General features: G+C 39.2%; 1 protein-coding gene and 1 non-coding gene across 10 annotated transcripts in view; both read left to right on the top strand.

The window, feature by feature from the left end:
* The window catches only part of PPP4R1 (protein phosphatase 4 regulatory subunit 1), a 64,387-nt gene that overhangs the window by 7,138 nt on the left and 32,053 nt on the right, over positions 1-25,196 (top strand). For 4 of the 9 annotated variants that reach the window (XM_027676658.1, XM_027676667.1, XM_027676650.1 and 1 more), the window contains 2 exons: positions 8,600-8,684; positions 16,423-16,529. In XM_027676658.1, the coding sequence (XP_027532459.1) occupies positions 8,600-8,684; positions 16,423-16,529 (192 nt within the window). Of the gene's footprint in view, positions 1-8,548; positions 8,685-13,633; positions 13,797-16,422; positions 16,530-25,196 lie in introns of those variants that run through there. The other 5 variants (XM_027676631.1, XM_027676641.1, XM_027676613.1 and 2 more) reach the window with 2 other exon arrangements.
* On the top strand, positions 24,506-24,605 carry LOC113964731. The gene has a single exon (XR_003533275.1). It is a non-coding gene; the product is annotated as a U12 minor spliceosomal RNA (small nuclear RNA).

Here is a 25,196-nt window from a genome sequence, read left to right as displayed (position 1 = left end):
GATACCTTTGTAACATGAGCAGAACTGGATGAAAGGATAGCTTTGGCTTTGAGAACTGGAGTAACAGTTCCCTCTTTGGAAGAGCGAGGCAGGGACAACTGCCCCTGAAGGTTCCCAGAACATCAGGGCACCTCCTTCTGCTTTAGAATTTATAGCATAAGAAAAACTAACGTGGCTTTTTCTTGGTTTGGGAGGGGTACTGCGGTTCTTTCTGGCAGAAAGGTGTGAAAGCCCTGTCCAATGTATAGGTTGAGCAAAATATCAAAATACGTTTGTGAAGGGTGTTCATTTGCAACAGCAGAACAACTGCAGCGAGAGTTGAGAGTACTGGTTTGGTGGGTTTTTCTTACTGTTTTTAAGGTAAAGAAAATATAGAGGAAAATAGTACAATAAATGCACATTATTCTGCAATGCAATTTCTGGAAAAGCTCAATATATTAATGTATAAAACTGACATTTTATATGAGTGATATTAAAGGCTGTTGCACTGTTTTTTTCTGATAAACAAGTCTGCATAGGGAATTTTCTTGTTGTTGTTGCCATAGTGCCTGATATTTGAATGGAAGAGAGACTACCTTTTCCTTCCTCTTTAGCCTGCAGGAGAAATAGCTTTATTAGTCTGTAGGGATACTTGCTTGTGCAAGTAATGTAAACATAAAACAGCATTGAAATGAACCCCCGTGAATGTTCTTACTTTTTGTAAGAGTGGATCCGCTGCATTCTGTCTTTCTCAGTCTTCTCCCATAGACCAGTTTTATGCTTTATGCTGAGCATGGACAGGAAAACTGTGGAGAGTTGCAGAAGTAAGAAAAGTGCAAGAATTTCCGCCTCTGCGCACTCAGGAAACACCCAGGTTTATCTACTGAGAGTTTTGAAAGCTGTCAAACAAAGTCTCAAGAACGTTGTCTGGGGTTTAAGTGGAGAGAGGAAAAGTACAGTTAGGAAGTTCAAAGTGATTTAAGTTGCAAAGCCATGTTTTATGGATCATGGATGTACTAGTTGTAGAACTTGCCTTCTCTGCACTGTTTAGCCCAAGTAAGTATTTTTCAATTACTGCGATTGAACCAGTTGAAGTAACTGCACAGGGGAACAACACTTAGTAGCTGATGTATCGTAACTCATGGTGTCACATCAGCATTGCAAAGCCAGCACAAGCCTTTGAAGCAATTGAGCTTCAACTGCTTGCTTCATAACGCTCTTCCTCCCAAGTTAGTCTAAGGTTAAAGCACATACAGTTTGAACTTGGTGTTTTTTCATGTACCAGATACCCCTTTGTGGCAGAACTTGAGCATGGCCCCAAGCACGGTGAATGCATGTGTCCTGTTGTGGTAGGACCAGGGAGAACATGTTGGTTGAAGACGAAAGTGGGATTTTCTGTGTAGTGCTACAAAATTCTCAGTCAGTAATGGGGTCAGTTAAAAATCCCATAAGCAGCAGTCCTCTGCAGAGAGAGAGGGGATACCTTTCTCTGACTATAACGTACTTGTAACGTAGAAAAGTAGTACCTCAGAGGAACTTGCTGCTTGCCCTAGTTGACTTTTGCTTCCCTCTAACCTCATTCCATTCTTAAGTGTATGCAGTTGTTTGGAAGGGGTAGAAGACAGAGACTTAAATAGCAGGAGCCTTCAGTACCATGGTGATGGGCATGACATGCTCCCAACAGGAAATCAGCAGACAAAATATAAACTCTTGATTGTTTTAACTGGCTGCTTGGATGTCCTTCTCTTTGTTTCAGTTTCCTCCAGACCAGCTTTTGTTGCAGGTCACATTGTTAACCGGGAGAAGGTACATTCAGCTGTTGTGCAAATAAATAACTAGTGATAGAACTATTCCTTTGTTTCAGAGCAAATCAGGATTTTCAGTGCTGCTTGCGTATGCCTGGAAGAGACAAACTTGTCTGTAGCTGCATTTGTTCTCCTTGCTTAAAGAATTTTGTATCATCCTTTGTGTCCTCTGATGCTTGATGAGAAAGGCAACTCCTTTGGCATGTTTGATAACTGTATCTTTTTTGTGAAGGCCTTTGCTAAATGAAAATATTCTCATAGTCTGTTATATTTAGGCTAGTGGGTCTTTGATATTTGCTGTTCCATACATCCATCAGTTCTCTATGTAAACAGCTGCTGATTTTTATTTCTATGTCTTTCTTTCATCTGCTAAATGCTCCCCCTTGCCCCTTAAGCCTGTACTGAAGCTTTATTTTGAAGGATTTGCTGTGTCTATGCTTTGAGGTGTTAGCAAGTTCTGCTATCAAAGTGCTGCACAGGGGCTAACGTGGTAAAGCCTTGCTGTTGGCAGGACAGCTTTGCATCAGAGCTGCTTTGCATTTCTGCCTTCTTATCTGCTTCCTTGCTCCTTCATCCCTCCTCCTTCTCTTCCACCCCCAGCCCCACCAAAACTGGAGTTGTTCAGACAACAAAGTCTGGGCATACAGGTGTGGTAACTTCAGATTCATAAGAGGCTCAAGGTGGATAGTGCTCTGTGTTTTGAAGGGGTAATATAGGGGATAAACAGAAAAAGAAAAGAGTGCTTCTTATTTCTGCTAATATGGTAGGCAGACTGGAATCTAAGATTATCATTTACAGTGATAACTTTTGCTCAAACAAAATCATACACCTCTCAAACTTGTGTTTTTCTCCAAAAATGTTTGCAATATCAGGGAAAAGTTGTGGCCTCTGATTTGCATTTTCAGTCTTGGACTACAGCATGAAGAAAACAGAAATAGTAAATTTTACGTGTCTCTTGGAAAATTTGGCTCCCACTTATTGATGATGGGTTCTGTGATCACCAGATGTCTGGACTGGGCAGGCAGGGTGGTGGAATTCTGCATGACAAACACATTTTGTAATATTTGTGTAGCTGTCATTGCAGTAGCTCTCGGTTAATGTTACTGAAGCAGGGCAGTAAATTTGTGGTAGCAAATGAAGCTGAAATAGCATGACTTGACTCTTTGGTCTGTGATGTCAATGCAGTACCAGAGCTGGAACATCATCCAGGAGGAAAGGGTGAGAGTAGTGAGTTCAACTGTGAACAAATGTAGGTGTTTCGCTTCCGTGCTTTTGCTGAGGTGAAAGTCTCTTGCAGAACATCAAGATACAAAGTGGTATTTCTTATAGAAAATGATACAGAAGTTAATGTATTTACAGTATTGAAGGGCTGAGAATACTCCTTGTGTTCTGCAGCAGTCTGAATGTAAGGTGAATTTATTCTTTTATAGCATAGAGGACAGAAATTTAGAACAAAACCTGCTGCTCTTAGTTTGTGATGATGATATAAAATATCCTGATATCAAATGTTTGTCCTTACAAGACTATTTTTGCCTTAAAATTAAGCAGAAAAATTACTTACCTGAACAGCAGAAAAGAAATCAGTCCTTTCTGCATGTAAGTGCTGTATTAACCTGAATGTCCATATAACAATTGATGTAGACTGTAGTAAATAGCCTGTTCTGCAGCTGAATAAAAATTAGTCCATTTTAGTAGATGTATCTGTAGCAGCTGCCATAGACACTGTGTCTAGATCTTGAGGATGTTTTGGGAATGCAGAAGATAAAATGAGGGAACTGTAGTATTAGTTGGAAATCTTGAATCCTTAAAGCTGTTTGTTGCTCAGCTTTAAGAATTAAAAATTGCTTATTTTTTCGAATACGTTTCTTCTTATTACTGAGTTTCTATGCCAGAATGAGGGAGAACGTGTTTCTGCCATGGAGCCCATGGCAAATACAGAAGAACAAAAAGAATACATGTAGGCTTTGCTACTGAACAGTCTACGGCAAGATTTCATGCATTATTAAATAAAAGAAAAATAGCTGTTATTTTTTCAGATGTGATCTTGTGCACCTCTCTGTAAAAGACTCAATATGATCAAAATCCTTGGGAAAGACACTATGAAGATGTGATACACAGAAAAATGAGCTCAGTTGAAAATTGGCCTACAGACTAGTTTTTATAGGGTTTTGAGTTTTAAATGGACCTCTGTTTTGTTGTTGTAGGCTCAGCCAAGCTTGGCAGCAGTTGACTAAGCACCTCTAACACAGACTGTCTGAGCAAGATTGCTCTATAGTCCGTGTTAGTTATGTGGCAAGTAATTGTCGTATCCTTGCCACAGCAAACAGAACTTTAAGTGGGGGATGTTAATATATTCACGGCACGGTATGGACTAGATCCAAGATAGGTCGACAAACCTGAACAACTTCTACAAAAAACAGTCAAACAAATGTTTGGACAGGAAAATGAAGGTATAGAGAGGAGAAATTTTCTAATACACCAAGTCAGTGTAGACATTGGATTTTGTGTCAGTATTTGACTATCTTGTTATGTGATGCTGCCTTCTGTTTGGCGGTAGTTGGTGTAGAGTTTTGAAGAGAAATTTGCAAACTTAATCTGGATAAATTACTGCATTTATTCATTTTGCTCTACTTTGGTACATGTGTGGACAGAAATAAGGGCATTGTGATTGCTTTTCACACCATTGTGCAATTGCTGTTTCTCTCCGTGACACTACTAGTGACTTTAAACTGCTGGTATAGGGTGTTTTTATGGAAACTCCTGTTTTCTTGGCTCTGCTTTTTCATATTGGGGTAAACATGTAAGACCAGATTAGAAGGTAGGTAGGCTCTGCTCTTGCATTAGTGTTCAGTGGTGTCTTGTAGCTTAGATGCCTTCTGAGCATTTGGTCCATACTTCTACCAGTTTGAAACAGCGGAGAAAATTGACCTATAGATTTTCTGCAGCAGAAAAACTAACATGTGCCCCTGTTGCCTGGTCTGCATTCTGAGGTGGGAATAAATCTGGATGTTCTGCATTTGAACTAGCCCAAGATTTGTACTGGCTTTGACTGGATTAGAGTTAAATTTCTCTGTAGTACCTTGTATGGGGCAATGTTTTGGATTTGTGCTGAAACTAGTGTTGATAGCACGTGAACATAGTGCTTGCGCAGTGTCAAGGCCTTTTCCACTCCTCCCACTGCCCTGCCAGTGAATAGGTTGGAGGTGCACAAAATATAAGCTGCTATGAAGAATTTTGACAGTATCCCAGTGAAAACCAGTACACTTGTGTTGTTCAGGAGTGTTTTTTACATTTGTAAAATTTACAAAAGGTTCTGCAGTACTTGGACAAGTGCTCAAAGCTGGGTGGAAAGCAGAGGAGGGCTGAAGAGGCAATATTCAGCTAACAACCTTTTTGATAACTGTTTTGGAATAACCTTCCAAGTGTAGGGAATAGCAAAGTGACTTGGTTTATTGAATAATGCAGAGTATGCCCTTTATGCATTTTAGATGAGGAGTGGTTAGATTACTGGTGAATTGTATTTTTGGCGAGTTAAAGAAAAGCATCCTCTTGAGGGGCTTTGTTAGAATGAGAATTCTACTGGATTGCCTCTTTGTCTCTTGGATATGTGTTCTGATGTTGAAAGTGGAAATGAATATGTAAGATAACTGTAATAGTACTTTATTAGAACTACAGACTGATCATGTACTGATTGATTTATTTTCATCACCCTTTTCTTCCCTGTTTGTATTAGTGTTGTGTTTATAAGGATACTGTCATTTGAATGATCTCTTCTGGGACTACGAGCTGAGATGCTGGAATTATTTAAATAATAAGTGTCGTTCAGCCTCGGTAACCAAAGCACATCAAGCCCAATGTAGTGCTAAGCTTAATTTTACAATGCACAAGCACAGCAGAGCCAAATCCACAGAACTCACTTTCTGTTTGAACTAGTAGGAGACATCAAACAGATAAATTGTAAGCAGCTGCTCATATTTTTATCATTGGTATTTACATCTGATATAGAGTGGATTTAGCAGTTCGGTTGACTTAACTGGTTTCACAGGGCAAAAACTATCATAACATTCAGTTCACTAAATCAAAGGCATCAGACATCCGTGAACTTTGTCTTGTCACACAGACATACGCTGATGTCTGTGTAAGAGTGAGCAGTCCTACATTATCTAAGATGGCATCTATGTTGGACCACTCACTGTAGGACTATTAGGGAAGAATAAATGTAGAAGGGGAAAAGGAGGAACATGGAACATAAAGTTGAGGTTGAGAAGAGAGAAATGCAGAAAGTAAAATTAGTGGTGGTTCATATAATGGTCAAGATTTATATTTTTTCCCTATTCATACACTTGATAGCTAAGTAATTATTCTACTGGCAATAGTGATGCTGGTTTTTTGACATAGTTTCTACAATTTATGCTTTGGAATTTATAGCGTGATCAACAGACATTGAAATAGAAAACCAGGACTCTATTATAGAGCTAATTTCAGTGAATATTAGAGTGATGGGGTTTCTTTTCTCCCCAGTTGGTTATGTCACAACTTAACTGTAGTAATTTCAGTTCTGTAGTTTAGAAATTGGCCTGAATACAGGGGTTTGGTTTCCCAGTGAAGGGAGTGATTATGCCCCTTCTCCCCCCAGTATTATTTAATTTGTTACCTGGAATGAGGAGTATCTGTGTAACATTTCTTCTGTGGATGCTGCAGAGTATGTTTGTTGTTTCAAAGTATGTCTTGAGTCAGCCCCGGACAGCAGGAGCTCACACCCAGTAAAATGTTCCTGTGATGAACGACTAAGGACTTTGGGCTTGCCTAGTTTGGAGAGAAGGCTGAGGAGCCACCTCATCAGTCCCTGCAGCTTTCTTAGGACAGGAAGGGGAGCAGGAAGTGCTTTAACTTTTAGTCAGCCTTGAGGTGGTTGGCCAGTTGGACTAAATGATTGTTGAAGCTGCCTTCTACTGAAATAGTCTAGGTGTGAGATGGCATAACTATAAACACAGGGAAACTCCTGGATTCAGTTGGATTGATGGGTTGAATTAAAGGCCTGTGAGGCTGTGAGAGGATGTCACCTGTTCCTTGTTAACTTAACCTGGCATAAAGTCCAGACTTGCATTATTGGTGCATTTTTACCCCCCCACCCCCCCCACTTCCTGTGAAAATAAAACTGATTCTTGCAAGAATCCCAAACCAAACAACAAAAATTAAATGCCAACAAACCCACAAACCCAAACCAAACACAGGTTCAAACAGTTGTGTAAACCTGGGGTTGCTAAACACTTTCCCTCTGTGTTGCAAAAACTTTTTGTAGCTGATCTTTCTTTTCAGTCTTCCCTTCCTACCCCCTCTACCTTATGCGTATCCAAGACCACTGATTCCTCAGATTGCTCTTCCATATATTGTGGCTCATAGTACACTTTCATCCTTGCCCCCATCTGCCAGATTCTTTTTACACACTTGCTCTTTCCCCATCAGTTCTTCATTTGATTTCTGGCAAGAATGCCATGCAACTGCATATCGGCAACTGCAAAATCTGGACTCTTATGCAAGGATGGCATCTATTTATAACCAGTTGATGTCCATCGATTCTCTACACAGAAAATGGGAGAAATACTTTGATGGTAAAAGGGTGCTGTTAACTCAGTTTAGGTCTAAAAATACTACTCTTCCAGAGAAGTTTAGTGTTTGTCTTTTGACATTTGAAATATTGTAAGGAAGATGGTAGCTGCTTGTGTATTCTGAATGTTGAAGATAATGATACAATGTCTGATAACCAATTTATATAGCATACAATAATTGTATGGAAGGTAAGAGGACAAAAATATTTTTTCTTCCTTCTACAGAGTTCATTTAAAAAAAAATCATTATTACACCTGTAGATCTATCTGTCTTCTGACCTTCTCTATTTGCAAGTTTTGAAAAGGCTTTTCAGAGAAATTTGGCTGGACTGAAGAATAGAGAGTGTACTGTACTGTGTTGTATTTTCAGGGGTAACAGAGATGACCTGGCATAGTTCTTGCAAATAAGTGATTGCATATTCAGGCTAAAGTCTGTGTTTGTTATGGGACTGAGTTGTAGAGCAGTTTAGAGGGCATATGGAAGCTAAAAAAGCTGGTAATTCGAATCCTAAGTCTTCAAGCAGCTCTGCAGAGCAGGGTTGGATCCCTTTTCCACTTCTTTGTGGTTCCATGTTGATAAAGGTGTCTGTGTATGTGAAGTTCCCTGTTGATGTGCTGGTTAATAATTATGCAGTAGGTGAATTGTGCATCTTTTATTTGGTTGTCGTATCTAGCAACACACTCTTTTAACAGGCTTAATTTAGATTTTTCTTTTTTCAAACAAAGAAGTCTTTTTGTTCTGTTAGATCATGTTGTGTTAACTCTGTCTCTGGGCAAATTGCAGCAATGATTTCAGTATGTGTCTTCAAAAAGCTGACTTTACAATTAGCTAAAAGTAATTGGCTTGATAAAAATATAAGGTATAAAAATACTGTTTGTCAGACAAAAATACCGGGAACTTTGGAAATTTGGTGATGCATCTTACTCGGGAATTTGGAGAAAATTACTCAAAATCCGTTTTATACATCATCAGTCACACTTGTATGGAAAAGGCTTTATGGGGATGGGGAAAGATGGGGGGAATGATGCAGTACAGTTACTAAATATATTGTCAAGGGAACCTTGCCTAGACTTCTGTATTTCAGACCAACAACAGACATCATTTTAGTGTTAAACTACTGTGATTATAAGGAATATTTCTGATGTCTCTGATAGTTGGTGTGGATGACTACAGCTCAGAGTCTGATGTGATTATTATACCTTCAGCCCTGGACTTTGTCTCACAAGATGAAATGTTGACGCCGTTGGGAAGACTGGACAAGTACGCTGCAAGTGAGAACATATTTAACAGGTATGCTTTTTAAATGTCCTGTCATCCTATTCAAATCTGACCGAAGTTAATTTGTATGGAATACAAATAATTTTTAAAAATCCCAAAACCAACACCTTTACAAGATGCTTCAGTTTTCACTCTTTCTCCTGTTTGCTAATGTTCCTCCTACTTACAGAAATAATTACAAAACATACTTTCAGGTTTTTCTGTGGATGCTAACATTCCTGTTGGCACAGAACTATAAGATGATAGTAAGCTCAATCCATAATTCTGTGTGGAAACTGAGTTTAAGAAAATACGTCAGGAGATCATAGTGAACAGCACTGTAGATTGCTAGAGAAACCCAAGAAGTGTTCTTGAGGATCAATCTCCTTTGTAATTTACAGTGTGAGTATTGCTGCTTCTGGTTACTGAAAACGAACTTGCCCGGTTAATACTGTGTTCTGCATTTTTCCCTTTTTATTTCTGTTATGCACAGGTATTGTAGCATAGTTCATTTAGACACACACTCTACCCCACCCCTTGCACACAGACATTCTGCAATCGAATGGAGAAGTTCAAACCCAGCATTTATTTTAATTGTAGCTATAAACCGTTGCAGGATCACAGAAATGTATAAAGTACGTTAAGGTCAAAATTTTCTGGTATTTCATTTTAACAGAGTTTAGTTTGGGCATCAAGTAAGTTTTTAGTAAAGGGTGTTTGCTTTTATGTTGAATTCTTAATTCAGTAGTATGCAGAAGCTTAGTCTGTGATTACCCACCCTATAGGTTAGCCTCTATTTTGTTGTTTATGGCATGAGTTTGGAAAGAATTTAGCTCTGTGCTTAACTTCAGTCATGTGAACTGTACTTAAAATTCCATACTACGTGTATGAACATACCCCCATTTGAAAAGTTTTCATCTCAATTAAATTGAAGCTGACAATTATAGAATAGTTTCTCTTGTTACAACCTGCATAAATCTGTATGCAGAAATTAATTCTGAAATGCCTAATTTTAAAGTTTCCTGTTCTCCTGAAATCTAAAGTTTTTTATATTAAACAATTTGAGATTAAATTAGCAATTTGACAACCAGCAGAGAGGTTTTTGTGTGTTTGACTTTACATGGGGAGGGAGAGAAGAGGAGCCTTTAGGGCTATCGATGACAATTATGTAATAAAAGCCAGTAGGGAGAAGAACAAAATCAAAAACTCAAGTTGTGTGACTTGAATTTTAAGCAAGTATAGTGGTTCTAATATTTTGCTTGCCTCCTTAAGAAAAAACTCTGTCTAATTTTCTCAGTATGGATAGCGTGGTGTGTGGGGCATGCATAAGCTTGAAATCTTTTTAATTACTCTGTCCAGCTTTATGCATCCTGTCCTTTCCTGCAGGTCGTTGGAAAACTATAGTTTTCCCAGATGTTTTTTTTTTATGTGTTTGCTCGTTTGGATTATTTTTGCTGGTACAAACATGTTTTTTAATTCTAGCTCTCTTTGTAGGCCTATTGTGTTATGTAGCATAAGAAAATGTAGAAAATAGCATATGATAACTATTCGTGATATAACTGTGAGTAGCACTTATATCACACTAAGTGTTAGTGACTACTGCAGGCAGTTTATGATGATTCAGCATTAGTCAGCCGCAGGAATAATAGGAGGGATTTTTGTTAGACAGGGGAACTGGAGCATTTAATAGGAAAAAGATAAATTACATTTGTTTATTCTTATGTCTCTTAGTATGGAATAAACACATCTAATTACTTATGTGTAGTTTAACATTTTTTTAATATTATGACTGAATTAATAATGTTTTAGTTGTTTCTGTGACCTGGAACCTGCATTTGTGTGGAAGCTAGAAATTTGGGCATTATAGATGCCCAAACCCTTGAAATATAGTCACTGAGCTTGGGTAAATTAGGGTAAGATGTTTTTTTTCTTCCCTTTAAATACTTTTACTGTGTTTTTTTTTTTTATCTTTCAATTTAATTTTAAGTATTATTTCTCTTTGAATTTGGTTTTGTTATATTTTTCTATCTGGTTAGTCACCTATTTATGCATCATATTTGCAGTCTGTGGTTATACTGAATGATTAAAGTGAAGGAATTTTTAACAACTCCTGCGAAAGTCTAGTCTCCTTAAAGGTGATTCCTCAAGCACTCATGGTTTCTCAGCCAGTTGTTTTGAGATGGAAATGGATCTGGCTGCATTCTAAGAAATGTCAGTAGATTGAACTTGGAACTTGGAAATAGGAATGTCTTCTTCATTTAAATATATAAGATTTTTGACAGGATGAACTGAAAAAAAATCAAAGGTAAGGAATCCCTTATCAACTTCCCAAGTGGTGGAAGAAGTTGCTTTGTGAGAATTTTTGGTATGTTACAGTTTACATTCTCACTGTTTCAGCTATTGCTCATCAGCACTCCAGGTTTGTCTTAGTCTGTGAGAATGGAGGGGAACCTGACAAATGTTTCACTAAATTACTCCTCCTGTATCTGAAAAACAAGGCAAGTGAGAGTCAGGTTATAGTTTGATTAATGAAGAGCCAGCCTCCAGCCTCCAGATTTGAGAAGCATCTCTAGCATATGCCTTAATAATTGGTGCCAAGCAGAAAGCTAAAACCACCACTGTAAAACAGAGCTTTTCTATCTTTTCATGTTAAAAACCCTTGTGGATTTTCCTAAACTTTATTGCTGTTAACTTGCTTCCATTCTTCATTAAGAAGGCTCAGAAGTATAGAACACTCACCGATAGATCTGCTTGAACAGTGAGACAGTTCCTGAACAACAGACCCTTCCTTTTCATAAGGCTATGAGGAATTGTTATTGCTTTTCCTCTTAAAACCAAAGCAGATCTTGGCATACTCACATTCATCGGTATGATCAGTCTTGTCTATCAAGACTGTATCTGCATATCTACGTAGATAACTTTAAGCTGTCCTCTTGCCAGATTCTTTGTGTTCTGAAGTATTTCTTAGCTTTTCCCTTGGGAGAATACCTGATGTCTTTTGAAAAAGTTTTTTGGAAACAGTTTAACTTAAAAATACTTGTAGATCAGCAGTCAGCAGTAACTGAGGATATATATACTGGATCTCAAGGAGGGATTAAGCATACGTGTGTATACTCACATACAGTTTATAAGTAACAATTTCACTGCCTGCAGTGTAGGTGAAGATTTGACCTAGGGCCTTCTGGGTAACTTGTCTTTTTTGGCTAAAAGATACACTCCTCTGACTTCATGGCACAGATGTCATTCTTCATATGGTTGGTAGAAAGAAGCTGCCCTTTGTGCTTTCTAGACTCCAGAGGGAAGAGAGGTTGGCATCAGCAAGGAGGCTGTACCAATGAATTATTTTTATGTGTTTATCTGATTCCTCACTCCAATGGTCCCAATATAAGCCTTGGTTTTACATGTCCCTAGTTCTGCAAAATAGAAATTTTTAGAATGTATGCCTTGTGTCAGGAACTGAGAGGTCAGTTTCCTTCCAAGGAATTGACTAGGGGTAAATTGAAAGCATAATAATAAATTTTCAGATGTGTCACGGCTATGGAGTCAAGAACATCATTTAGCTGTGTATTTAAAAACCAGGACTTGCATGCATAAAGTACCCCCACTAAAACAGAAAATTTTCATCCCTCTGCTGTAATGTATATGAAAAACCTCTTGAGACAGTATGTTTGGTGGGATGTCAAGACTATCTTGCCTTTTTTTCAGTTAGATCAGAATATAACCAAGAAGGTAATCAAGAATTTGGTTATCCACAGCTGCAGTTATTACTCTCCCCACTCACTTTTCTTCTCTCTGTGCAGCCTAACCCAGTGTAAAGTTTCTTAGCTGGGTATTTGAGTACTGACAGTAAGGAAATGCTAAACTCATACCAAAGCCATGCAGGTGAAACTGTAGTGGCTTTGTTCTGACTGGAACACTTCTCGTCATTTTAGCATAAATGTCGTTATTTCTCCCAGTCTCTAACTCTACTCCATTTTTCTGTTTCAGTCTTTCTGAGCCTACTGTATATCAAAGAATAAAATTTAGTAAAAATAAAACAAACCTCAAAACATGGATTTTTTGCACACAAATTTGTGTATATGTGTATACCAAATAAATTATTGAAGTGTAACAGTATAGCTCGAGAAATTTTATCGTATTAAATTAAATTAAATTAAATACATTAAAATGATATAAGCTGAACTAGAAAGGACAGAATTTTCCCAGAGCACTAAGAGAAGTCTTAATTACTTAATACTAAATGTACCTCTGCATATTTAGTCGTCTTTCTTAGGAAGGGTACAAATATGTTGATTTTGAGATTGGGAGTTTATTCTGGATATCTTTTGAGATTGTTTGAGGAAAATGGTGCCAAGCTCAGTTGTTACTACCAGTATTAATTTGAACACAAAATGTAATCTAATCTTGTTTTAGTTCTGGAAAAATGGGTGAAGAACAAAAATCACCTTATTTAATTTTCTCTCTCTTTTTTTTTAATATCCTTACTAGCTAAATGCATGCCTTGTGCAGATGAAGTCATTTAAATGTTATAGTGGAAATTTATGTAAGGGCTAATGGTGGTCAAAGGAGTTTGAATGAGCAAAGCAAAGGTGTTTATAGTTTTTCTTTAAATATGTAATCACAAATCCTAATTATGTCCATATGTAGAGTCTTCAAAATACGTGTCACGTGTGTGTGGGCATAAAGGTAGTGTGTTTGTAATCTATCCCTATTTTTTCCCATTGCTGATCCCAGTGAAGTGTTCCTACAAGGTATCCTAATGTTGGACAGGCTCATGAAAACTTGAATTTTGCTAAATATCCTCTACTTTTGCACGTGGTAATGGAAGGGCTTGTACTGCATGCCACATTGCAGCCTTTGACCTCTGCCTTTCTTTGATGTGTAAACTATTTAATGGATAAATAGATGCATTGCTGCTTAGGTGGCAGTCTTATACCAAAGACACATATGGTGAATAAATAATTTTCTTTGGGAATTCACAGCTGTAGGGTTACTGATTTGAAGCGTCACTTGCCAAAGCAGCTAGCAAAAGTCTCTCTGGACCTGGAGGAACTGGGTACAAGATCTGACTGAATGGGCAAGAAGATGCAATTCTATGAGTTGTTGTGATGAAGACAGCTCTTCTGGCACTGGGAATGTGTAAAGGTAGAAATTCATGGTGGAGCTTAGTGTCTCATTAGAGGCAAGTACTGCACAAACCCAAGCCAGTGGCAGGAGGGAAATGGCAAGAAACCATTAATCCTATTTTACAAGTTGTACCCTGATAACTGGGAGTAATGTATAGTAACAGAATATATGCCATTCACATCGGTTATATTGTCATCATTAATGTTGGTGGAGTCATTTCTGTCACATAGGTACTGAGTACACAAAGGAGTTTGATTCCCTGTTAGAATGCAGTTTATGAGAACATGTTGTCATTATCCCTAGAGAAAGCCTGCTTGACCTCTTTTTCCCTGTCACAGGAGATACTTTCTTGCCTCTGCAGCATGAAGCATGTCTGCCTATTTTTGTTGTTTTGTCTATGTCTAGACCAAACAGGTCATCCTTCAGAGCTCTGTTAAAAATTCCAAAGTGCTCACCTGGCACTCACCTGGCAAGTTGCAGGGCAAGCTACTGCTTGCCTTATGTTGTGCTCCTGTGCACAGATAGTTCAGTACATCCTCTGTTGTAGGCTTTTTGTAGCTTGACTCTCAGTGCTTGTGTGAGAAGGAAGACCAGGCTACTGGTCAGGGCACCAGGGACTGTTGCTTACTCTCTACTCTCCAGTAAGCAGAGCATGTTTAAGTGTGTGAGCTTGTGGGGCCTACGTGCCAGCTGTCAGCCTGTGGAAAAGTAGGTTTAGCTGTGACCTATGTTTGTATTTTGGAGACAAGAAGAATTTGGGGAGATTGTTGGGATAGTGGCAGAACTAGATTAGAGCCTGTAATGTTTGGAGAATGTGAGTGGCCATCATCTCCCTCATCAGTGGATGGATGGAATTAAGAGATTCCTCTGTAATTACTGGCTACCTACCCAGTTAGGTTTGCTAGAGTGAGCGTAGCTTACCCTGGTGCCCTTTGCTGTAATGCTTTTAACCAGAATCTGCTAAACATAAAAGGAGATCCACTGATTCCTTTTCAAGCCAAAAAAGGAAATACCATCTGGATGCAGCTGGGGGTCATCTTCTACATTTAGTCCAGGGAATAAGTTGAATGTCCCTTAGCTTTAAAAAGATAAGTCTCTTCTACTTCAGGTTAGGATTTGTTTTCATCTCCTCCTCTGAAACAGAAGGTTTATGGCCTCTGAATGGCCATCTGTCCAACTTGCAGGAATTAGCAAAGACTTACTCTGGGATCAACAGTGCTTATACCTAGGCTGCATCCCAGGAGTGTTTCTGTCAGTTCTGGAAATACCTGGCACTTGATGCTTGCTGCTTCAGCATTTTCATAAGTTGCTCCAGGGTAGTACAGGAATTACCAGCATCTTGGACACTGTTCCTTGGCCCATTCCACTCTTGGGTTAATCGTGCTAGCTCTCTGAAGTTCAACCTACGTTGTCCGAAAGGGTGAAAAAAGAGAGTTACACCATTGCAGGCTCTTGTTGAGGAGAAAGGTTGATTGCCACACATTTCCCACTGCATTGTTTAAAAAATTAGTGTGTAAGGCTGTCTAGGTAACTGATGAGTATGACTTTGTAACATAGGCTGCAACAGAGCCTTGGAGGACAAAACCACAAATTTGACTATGTCTTGTCACTCACAAGTTAATCCATAGAAAAATTTCTTGTGCATTAGAGGTAGTAACTGAGTTGACTATGACTTCTTTTATATTTTCTTAATGTTTCATTTTCTACTTTGCTAAAGTATGTCCCAGGTACACATGGGTTGGGTAGCATGTTTTATTTTCACGGTATATACCCACTGCTCACAGTATTTACCTATAGCATTTTAATGAAGTTTAACTTCTAAATGTCACCCTTGATATGGAAATCTACAGCTTGAGTGTTCATGCTTTTGTGAAATAAGTTCAGAATTCTACTTAAAAACATTTTAACAATGTGGTGTTGTCTTGCTTTGTATGGAACAAGCTAGGGAATTCAGAGATGAGGATGGAAGGCTGATACTGACTCCCTAATATTCAGCTCCTGTTTGCCCACCTAGCAGATGATTACTGGTTTTTGTCTTGGTGGCTGGTTTCTCTTATCCTTGTAAACCAAAGGGATACTTTTAATGTTACATTTAAATTGAGACCCCTGGTGGCCTAGTGGTTAGCGTGCAGGACTTTCACTGCTGCGACCACGGGTTCAAATCCCGGTCTCCTGGCCTGATGGAGGTCGTTAGCCCTGTGTGGCCATCCATCTATGAGAAGGACACTCTAAACAAACCTACGTCCTGAGGACCTCACTGCCATTGTCCAAGCTTGCTTGGCCCCGGCAGATGAACCTTAGGATTAAAGGGTGGGCTCAGTTCAGCGCAGGCTGTGTCTCACCTAAAAAATCCATTGCGCAGGCTGGAAAGGTAAAAAAAAAAAAAAACCTTTCCCCAAATCTTCGTTCGCGAAGATAGGCCATTATTATTATTAAAGTTAATAGTTCTTAAGATTATGCCAGGTATCATAATTAAGAATTTCCGAAGCAGGGCTAACTAAATTTACTGGGTTAAAAGTGAATATATGTAACATTTCACTCTTTGGTGTAAGAAACCTGTATGATTGCACAATTTTTTCATTTAGCTGTATTTCTGGACACAAATAATGCTGATTTTTTTTTTTAATTCTTTCCTGTAAACTAGGCAAATGGTGGCTCGAAGTTTGCTGGACACTTTGAAAGAAGTCAGTGATGATGAGAGAGATTGTATTGCTGTGTTGGAGAGAATCAGCAGATTAGCTGATGATTCAGGTAGGTAGCATTAAACATTTTACTGGGTAAATGTGGGAAAGTCAGAAGCGTTGAACCTATGTTCAGCACAGGACCAGTAAGTTATGCAATAAAATACTGTAAAATTTAATTTCTCTAAATCATCCCCCAAGGGTGACTTTTTTCCTTAGTACTCTTGTCAACAGAATAAAACCCCTTCAAAATGTAGGATTGACACTTTCCAGCAGTACATTTTTAATAACTTTTATGATGTACTTTTTCTACGCAGTAGGTCTATGTGATTATTTTAGCTCTGTAGATAAAGATTAATTTTTTGCCTTGAAAATAAACTTGAAAAACATCTCTGCAAGACTTCCATAAGTTTTGATAAAATTTAAATGCTGAAGTTGTTCTTTTAGACCCTTTTGGGGAACCAGTTGTGAAGGTAAGAGAGGCAGCAGGAATTGGTAAGCAAGATGAAAATACTATATAATCACAGAATGGTTTAGCTTGCAAGGGACCTACCATGGACAGGGACATCTTCCACGAGACCAGGTTGTTCAAAGCCCCATTCAACCTGATCTTGAACACTTCCAAAGATGAGGCATCCACAACTTCTGGGAAACCTGTTCCAGTGCCTTACTGTTCTCATAGTGAAGAATTTTTGCTTTGAATCTATTCTATACCTACTTCTTTTAGTTTGAAGCCATTACCCCTTAACCTGTCACTACATGCCCTTATAAAACATCCCTCTCCATCTCTCTTGTAGGCCCCCTTCAAGTACAGGAACACTGCAATATGGTCCCCCCAGAGCTTTCTCTTTTCAGGCTGAATAACCCCAACTCTATCAGCCTTTCCTCGTAGGAGAGGTACTCCTCTGATCATCTTTGTGCCCTCCTCTGGACTTGCTGCTACAGGTCCACGTCCTCCTTATGTTGGGGGCCCCAGAGCTGGACACAGCACTCCAGGTGGGGTCTCAGAAGATGGGAATAGAGGGGCAGAATCCCCTCCCTTGACCTGTTGGTCATGCTGCTTTGGATGCAGCCCAGATTACAGTTGGCTTACTGGGCTGTGAGCGCGCATTGCTGGCTTGGGTTGAGCTTCTCATCAATCAACACCTCCAAGTCTTTCTCCTCAGGGCTGCTCTCAATCTGTTCTCCGCCCACCCTGTATTGATACCAGGGGTTGTCCTGACCCAGGTGCAGAACCTCGTACTTGGCCTTGTTGAACTTCATGAAGTTCGCATGGGGCCACTTCTCAGGCATGTAAAGCTCCCTGTGGATGTGATCCCTTCCCTCCAGCATGTCAACCGCACCACACAGCTCGGTGTTGTCAGCAAACTTGCTGAGGGTGCACTCAATCCCCCTGTCCATGTGACCGACAAAGATGTTACACAGAGCTGATCCCAACACTAACGCCTGAGGAGCTCCAGTCATCATGATCTCCCCTTGGATATGGAACCATTGACCACAATTCTTTGAGTACGATCATCCAGCCAATAGCTTATCCATGGAGTGGCCCATCTGTCCAATCTGTGTGTCTCCAGTTTAGAGACAAGGATGTAACAAGATAGAGCATCAAATGCTTTGCAGAAGTCCAGGTTGATGATGCCAGTTGTTCTTTCCACTGCTATAACCCCATTGTTGAAGGCCACAAAATTTGTCAGGCATGATTTGACCATAGTGAAGATATGTTGGCTTTTACAAGACACCTCCTTATTTTCCCTGTGCCTCAGCACAGTTTCCAGGAGGATTTTTGCCGTGATCATGCTAAGCACCAAGGTGAGACTGGCCTGCAGTTCCCTGTGTCTTCCTTTTTTCTCTTTTTAAAAATGAGGTTTGTTTTCCCTTTTCCAGTCAATGGGAACTTCACCGGACTGCCACAGTTTTGAATATGATGGATAATGGCTTAGCTGCTTCTTCCACCAGTTCCTTCAGGGCCTGTGAATGCATGGCATCAGGTCCTGTGGACTTGTGCACTTTCAGGTTCCTTAGATGACATCGACCCTAATCTTCTTCAGTGAGCAGTTATTCATTCTCCCAGTCCCCATCTTCCCCTTCTGTGACTTGGCTGGTGTGGCTGGAGCACTTGTCAGTGAAGTCTGAGGCAAAAAAGTTGTTGAGTACCTCAGCCTTCTACATGTTATGGGTAACCAGGTCTCCCACTTCCTTCTGGAGAGGGCCCACGTTTTCCCTAGTCTTCCTTTTATCACTGATGTACTTGTTGCTCTTGACCCTCCAACCAGATTTAATTCTCTCAGGGCTTTAGCTTTCCTAACCTGATCCCTCTCTGCTCGGACAATTTTTCTGTATTCCTCCTTGGCTTTCTGTCCCTGCTTCTACCCTCTGTAAGCTTCCTTTTTTTGTTTGAGTTTGTTCAGGAGCTCCTTGTTCATCCATGCAGGCCTCTTGGTGTTTTTACCTGACTCCTTTGCTGGGATGCATTGTTCCTGCACTTGGAGGAGGTGATTCTTTAATACTAAACAACTTTCTTGGGCCTCTCCTTCCTCCAGGACTTTATCCCATGGTACTCTACCAAGCAGATCCCTGAAGAGGCCAAAAGTCTTCTCTCCTTAAGTGCAGGGTAGTGAGCTTGCTGTGCACCCTCCTTGCTATGAGTAGGACATCTCCGTAGATTACAGCATGGCTGTTGCTAATCGATACAGTGGGACTGCTGGGTGTTTGGAATAAAGAGCGAAAGCAGGAGAATAAGGAAAAACAAATGTGAAAGAAAAGAAGTGCTTAAAAAGTGATGGGTGATTGGATGAAGGGAAAAATGGTGTGGACAGAGCTGCAACAAATTCCAGCTTAAAGATGCTTTAGATAGAATTAAGGGCTTGATTTCAACGTAGCTGATACAGTTGAAACACCAGAAGGAAGACAGGCTTTAGCAGCAAAACATCAGAAAGAATCTGAAGGTCATTCTTTTGTTATTGTATGAGTACTATGGAGAGAAACTTGTGTTAAATCTTGAATTGGAAGAAAATGTTTCTTCTGTTTAATGTCTGTTAGTTTTTCTCCCTTCTTCTGGAACTGCAGAACATAATGCTTTCTAAGGGTAAAAGGATATTCTGCTGATTTCTGTTATTCTCTCATTACTGTCTTAATTTAAAATGCATGTTTGTATTTTTCTGAGGGAATGTCCTTGTTTAGCCAGAAAAAATAGCCTGTTGTAAGCATTACATAATTGTATTGAGTATCTCTCCAAGGATTCTTTAAGCGGGAAGTCACTATTCACTTAGGATAAAATGTGTCTTTAATTGAGAACACTGACATGCTACTGTTTCTAGAGTGCTTTCCTAGCAAAGCTCTGCTTCTGAAATCTGCATATACAATGCCTGTTTGTGTGGTCCTGTGAACAGTTTGGAGCATCAGAAACTTTATGAAGCTTCACTTCAATTTATAATATGGGACAAATATGTCCAGGGGAAAATCGTCTCTTGCAGCAACTTTGTAGCCTTAGGCTTTTCATTGGTGACCAACTAAGTGTGTCAAATTGAAGTTTGTTCAGGCAGAAATATAGTGGAAGCCAAGAGTTGAGCTCAAATCAATTTGTTGCCTTTAACAAGGGTGGAGTACATTTTTAGTCATTTTCTCAGCGTCAGTAAAAGCAGCAGTTCAGGCTTTTCCTGCATTGTAGAAGTTGTCTCAGATCTGCCAAACTAGTAGCACTGGATTCTGCATCTGCCCCACAAATTAAATTTCTGCAAACTTAACTGTGAGCCTTGTGCCTCGAGCAGTATTGGACTTAGCTGGTTTCGGTAAGACAGGTTATTAGAATATCCTTGTGTCTTAAGCCATGTGAAAATTCATTAGGGAACTAGATCTGCTTTGTATCTTCTTAATATATGTGTTTGACTGTTGTTCATACTGCAGCACAGTGGGCTCTGTGGGGCTCATTTTTTGTTTGGGGGTTCTGGTTTTGTTGCGTGGTTTGGAGCTTGCGCTTGTGTGTGTGTTTAAAGTTGCTATTACTAGACTTGTTAATTTTTGTCTTACCTTATGCTGCTTTCCATTTACAATATTTTTTCCAATTTATCTGTAAAACATAAAAGCCCCTGAATTTGGAATCAGGTGTGTTTTAACTTGCTTGATTAGAGCTAGATATTTGTATGGATAGAGCCATCCTGCCGTCCTTCGTGTTTAAATGCATAAATGAAGAAAAATAAAAACAAACTTGGGGAGTCAAACTCAACTATGACTAAGTACAGGTCTTCTCATTTCTAATTGCTGATACTCATTAGTCTTATGCCTATTCTTTTAACATTTGGAGGTATTTGTCTTCTCTTGCCAAATCAAGTCACAGAAAGTGAGGTACTTTTCTTTTTTTGTCAGTAGTTGGTATAATGAGGTTGGAATTGAAGAGTGTACCCAGCATACACAACACCCAACTACAGCAATGAAAACAAACACTGGTATTTTTCAGTCCTGAACTTCGGACTTCCCTACTGTCTTTGGTAGTGAGTTCCTTAGAGTAGTTACATCTGAGATACCTTGTATTGCTTCTGAATTTGCTGTTTAATCACTTTTGTAATTTCTCTGTTTCTTATGTTAGGTATGACTTTCTACTTAAATGTTTTTATGGTGTCTTTGAATCTATGCAGGCTGAGAAGCAGCTTGGCATAGAAGCTCAGTGCTTGGCAAAAGTGAAGTTATCCCCCATAAACCCTTGTTAAAGATAAAATGCTTATCTTTGTGTTAAAACAGCTGGGTCGTCTTCATTCTCAAATGTAGACTAACCAGTGTGAGCTTGAACAAGGGCCTTATGTCTGATTTTTTCACTTGAGTAAATTAGTATAATTCAAACTTTTTGTTTTGGTACCAGCTTGTGAATGGCCTAGATGCTACAAGATTTCATCATTGTGTGCTGAAGTGTGATTAACTGGCTTTGAAATTTAGCCTTAGCCAGAATTATGGCATTATTGGCATTTTGCTTAGTGTGCTTGTAATAGGCACCAGAAGCTTTACATCTTATTTTCTGAGGGTTCTTAAAAAGCCTATTATCTTCATTTCTAAAAAAGTGTGGTAATTTAGTGTAGTATGAAATACATACATATAGGTATCTTTCTAAAGAAATGATGGCAGAAAAACAGAGTGATGTCCTGAAGAACTAGTGCTTTTTCACTTGCATATAGACAACTAAAATTTTTTTTCTTCTGAATGACAAGTAGTGCCTTTACTGCAAAAATCAGTTGTGAATGCAGCTTGCAAAACAAACTGATTTTAAAAACAATTATTAGACTAATTGGTTGTTAAGTTTTGAAGCTCTATAATCAGGCTTAATGTGGATGGCCTCACAACCTTAATTACTTAATAGTGTGCTTAATGGTTTTACTAAGGTTCAATTACTGCTGTTGGTATAGTGAGGGATGCCAACAATACCTGTTGAATAGCACATACTGCAGCATTTAATTTAAAAAAATCTTCATATATAAGCAATATTAATGGCAATGCTAATATTTGTCTTTCCCAGCTCTCACTATCTCCAGCTGTGTTTTCTTCCCTTCCAGATCTTCATGTTTCAGGATTTTCCATACTTCATCTCCCACCTCCTGCTATGCTAAGAATTTTTTCCTGTGGTTGATATAAACTTCTTTTGTCTCTCCATATGTCTGATAGGTGACTAACGGTGACTGTACCCTCTCTTATTAATCTGTATTTCACTCCTTGCTGTAACAAGCCAGTAAGAAATCCACTTCTGGTTGCTGAGAGAAAAGAACATGACTGCTGAAGCAGCACACGTCTGACACGTCAGCTTTTCTGCTGGACTCCTAAGATGGAAGGGATGGGCCCTGGTTACAGTGTATTTCTACTTGTCTAGATTTTCTTTTGTCTTAAAAAAAGGTAGGAAAGTTGGAGGGAAAGATAAAACAGGAAATGAGAGAAATCAAAAAGAAAAATATGGGTGTCAGCAAAAAAGAAGGAAAGGGAAAGCTATCTTTGGGAAAGAAGAGGATAGATAAAGCTTGAATGACAGACTGTAGAATTTATTTAAATTTGTCTTTGATCATGCAAGTGATATTCACTTTGAGAACAGTCATGGATACAATCCCAGTACTATTGGCCATGCTATTGGCAGATCAGCATCTTTGTATGCTGTGGATCTTATATTCAGGATGAATACAGAAATGGTGATCTATACAGGGAAGGGTGTGAAGGTGTTTTCTGCTCTGCTGATTTTTCTCTAGAACATATAAATCAATATTTTTGTTTACCTGTTGCCAAATTCAATGGCATGAAGCTGTGTGTGTTTATGAGGTGTTAGGTTGGCTCTTAGGAAAAGGTTTTTCATCCAGAAGATAGTTGGGTGCTGGAACAGACTCCCCAGGGAAGTGACCACAACACCAAGCCTGAGAGAGTTCACAAAGCATTTGAATGACACTCTCAGGCACTGTATGTGATTCTTGGGCTGGTCCTGTGCAGGACCAGGAGTTGGACTTTGATCCTTGTGGGTCCATTCCAACTCGGGATGACTCTGTGAGTTGTTTTTTTGTTTGTTTTTTTTAAAGAGTGAAAGCGTTAATGCAGAGCTGTGCACTTGCACTTTCCTTCTTGCTCACAACCCTTAATAAGAACAAAAAGCAATATTCATAATATTCGGATATACTTAAAACATCATCACAGTTGTCATTTAAAGTGGCACTAATATCATCAGTAGTTATTCTTCGTATACAAGAAAAACAAAAAAACCTTATAGCCCCTCGCAAATGTAGTGGGAATTCACTGCTGCTTGTATTCCAGAATGGTCATATTGGGATAATGAAAGCTATGCAGACTTTATTCTGAATACTGGACATTTTTGCAGAATAAAGCATTGTGAAATAAATCTAGTTATGAGGTGGCTCTGGAATAATTACTTCATTTACAAGTAACTGTTCTGGAGCAATTAGTTGGTATTATACCATGCAATAATCCCCTTATAATTTCCAGCATACAGCTAACTGTGGTGCTTTACTTCCTCATAGCTGAAGTGGAATACAGAAGCCTCAGCAGGGACGAAACACATTTATATATGAAAGCTGAGTGTGTGTGCTAGTAGCAGCTAGGTGAGCATGTTGGCTTACTTACATGAGAGATGGTGTCAAATTCTAGGGAAATGTAAGTTTTTTCATGAATGAAGAAACAGTTAATTACTTCTATGATTTTGGACTCAGTTTAGGATGTTGATTTAAGTGGTGATTTCTGAAATAGCTAAAATTGAAGGTTTATGTGTGCAGATCAAAGTCTGCCCAGGTTCTGGAGATGTTGGTTGGAATATACTGCTGGCTTCATGTGGCTTCATGCTGGAAATCAAGAGAGGTAGAACTGCATCATTTTATTTGGGCAACTTCTTTTCAAAATTGTTTCACAAACAGAAGAAATGGAAGTCTATTTTCACTGTCCTTTGTCATTCCCTTGATTTTGCTTGCTTTCTAAAACTCAGTTCAGGATAATTCTGTAGAGAATACACAAGATCTGATAGAATGAAATAAAACACTAATGAGTAAGAAAAGCAAGCATGAATTTGCTTCTTGAGATCTAATTGTTTTATATTAGTACTTATTTTCTAAGTTTTTGTTTGGACAAATTGCAGGCGGTTTTTTCCTAGTACATTGCTACTTTAAGGCATAGACTTATACTTTCGGGAGATCGTTTGAAAAGAGCAGCATTTTCTGCCAAACAGAAAAATACTGTTCCAGGCAAGTGTTATGGAGAACAAAACTGTACACAGTGATTTTTCCAGAGTGCCTAAAATAGAAACTTGACATGAAACAAAATGCTCCACCCAGATTTTGTTTATACTTTGTGGAAGCCTGGTCCTGACTGTATTGTACAGTGCAAAAAAATTTGTAACGCAGTATTCCCCAGCTGGATGCTCTTATGCTTTAAGAAGCTGCATGTAACAATTTTAACTCATACTGCCATGCTCCATTCACTGTGTTGATAACTGTGCTGGTTTTGGCTGAGGTAGAGTTAATTTTCTTCATAGTAGCTAATATAGGCTCCTGTTTTGGATTTGTGCTGGAAGCAGTGCTTAAGCTGCCTTAAATTTAGGAGTAAGGAAAGTAACAACTCAGGATGATGCCCGTGTTCTCACTGTGAATGTGAGAGGAATGCATTCACTGCTTCCCGTGGGCAGGCAGGTGTTCAGCCATACCCAGGAGAACAGGGCTCCATCATGCGTAACAGTGACTTGGGAAGATTAACACCACCACTCTGAAGGTTCCCCCCGCTTCCTCCTCCTTCCCTCAGCTCTATATGTGGAGCATGACACCATATGGTATGGGATGTCCCTTTGGTCCATTGGGATTGACTGTGTCCCCTCCCAGCTCCTCAGGCATCTCCAGCCTGCTTGCTGGTGGGGTGATGTGAGAGGCAGAAGAGGCCCTGGCTCTGTGTAAGCACTGCTCAGCAGTAACTAAAACATTTCTGAGTTATCAACACTATTTGCAGCAAAAATCAAAAACATGGCCCTGTACCAGCTACTATGAATAAAATTAGCACTGTCCCAGCCAAAACCAGCACAATGACCAAACCGTAAATTTGATTATAAACAACAGAGAAGTTTAAACTGAAGTGGGAGACACTGTCATGTGTTGAAGCCTGCTGGAATCTGTGCTTGGAGCTGCCACATGTTGAAGCTGAAGACAAAGCTGAGGAATAGATGAAGGGAATGAGAAAACTCTCCAGTGTATTGTTTTGGCATTGTTGCTTGGGTCTTGAGGAAACA

The sequence above is a fragment of the Neopelma chrysocephalum genome, unplaced genomic scaffold, assembly GCF_003984885.1.
Source record: "Neopelma chrysocephalum unplaced genomic scaffold, ASM398488v2 Primary Assembly neopelma1_22, whole genome shotgun sequence".
In the NCBI taxonomy this organism is placed as follows: Eukaryota; Metazoa; Chordata; class Aves; order Passeriformes; family Pipridae; genus Neopelma; species Neopelma chrysocephalum.
The sequence above is the reverse complement of the archived record's forward strand: the minus strand, read 5'-3'. Positions and strand labels throughout refer to the sequence as shown.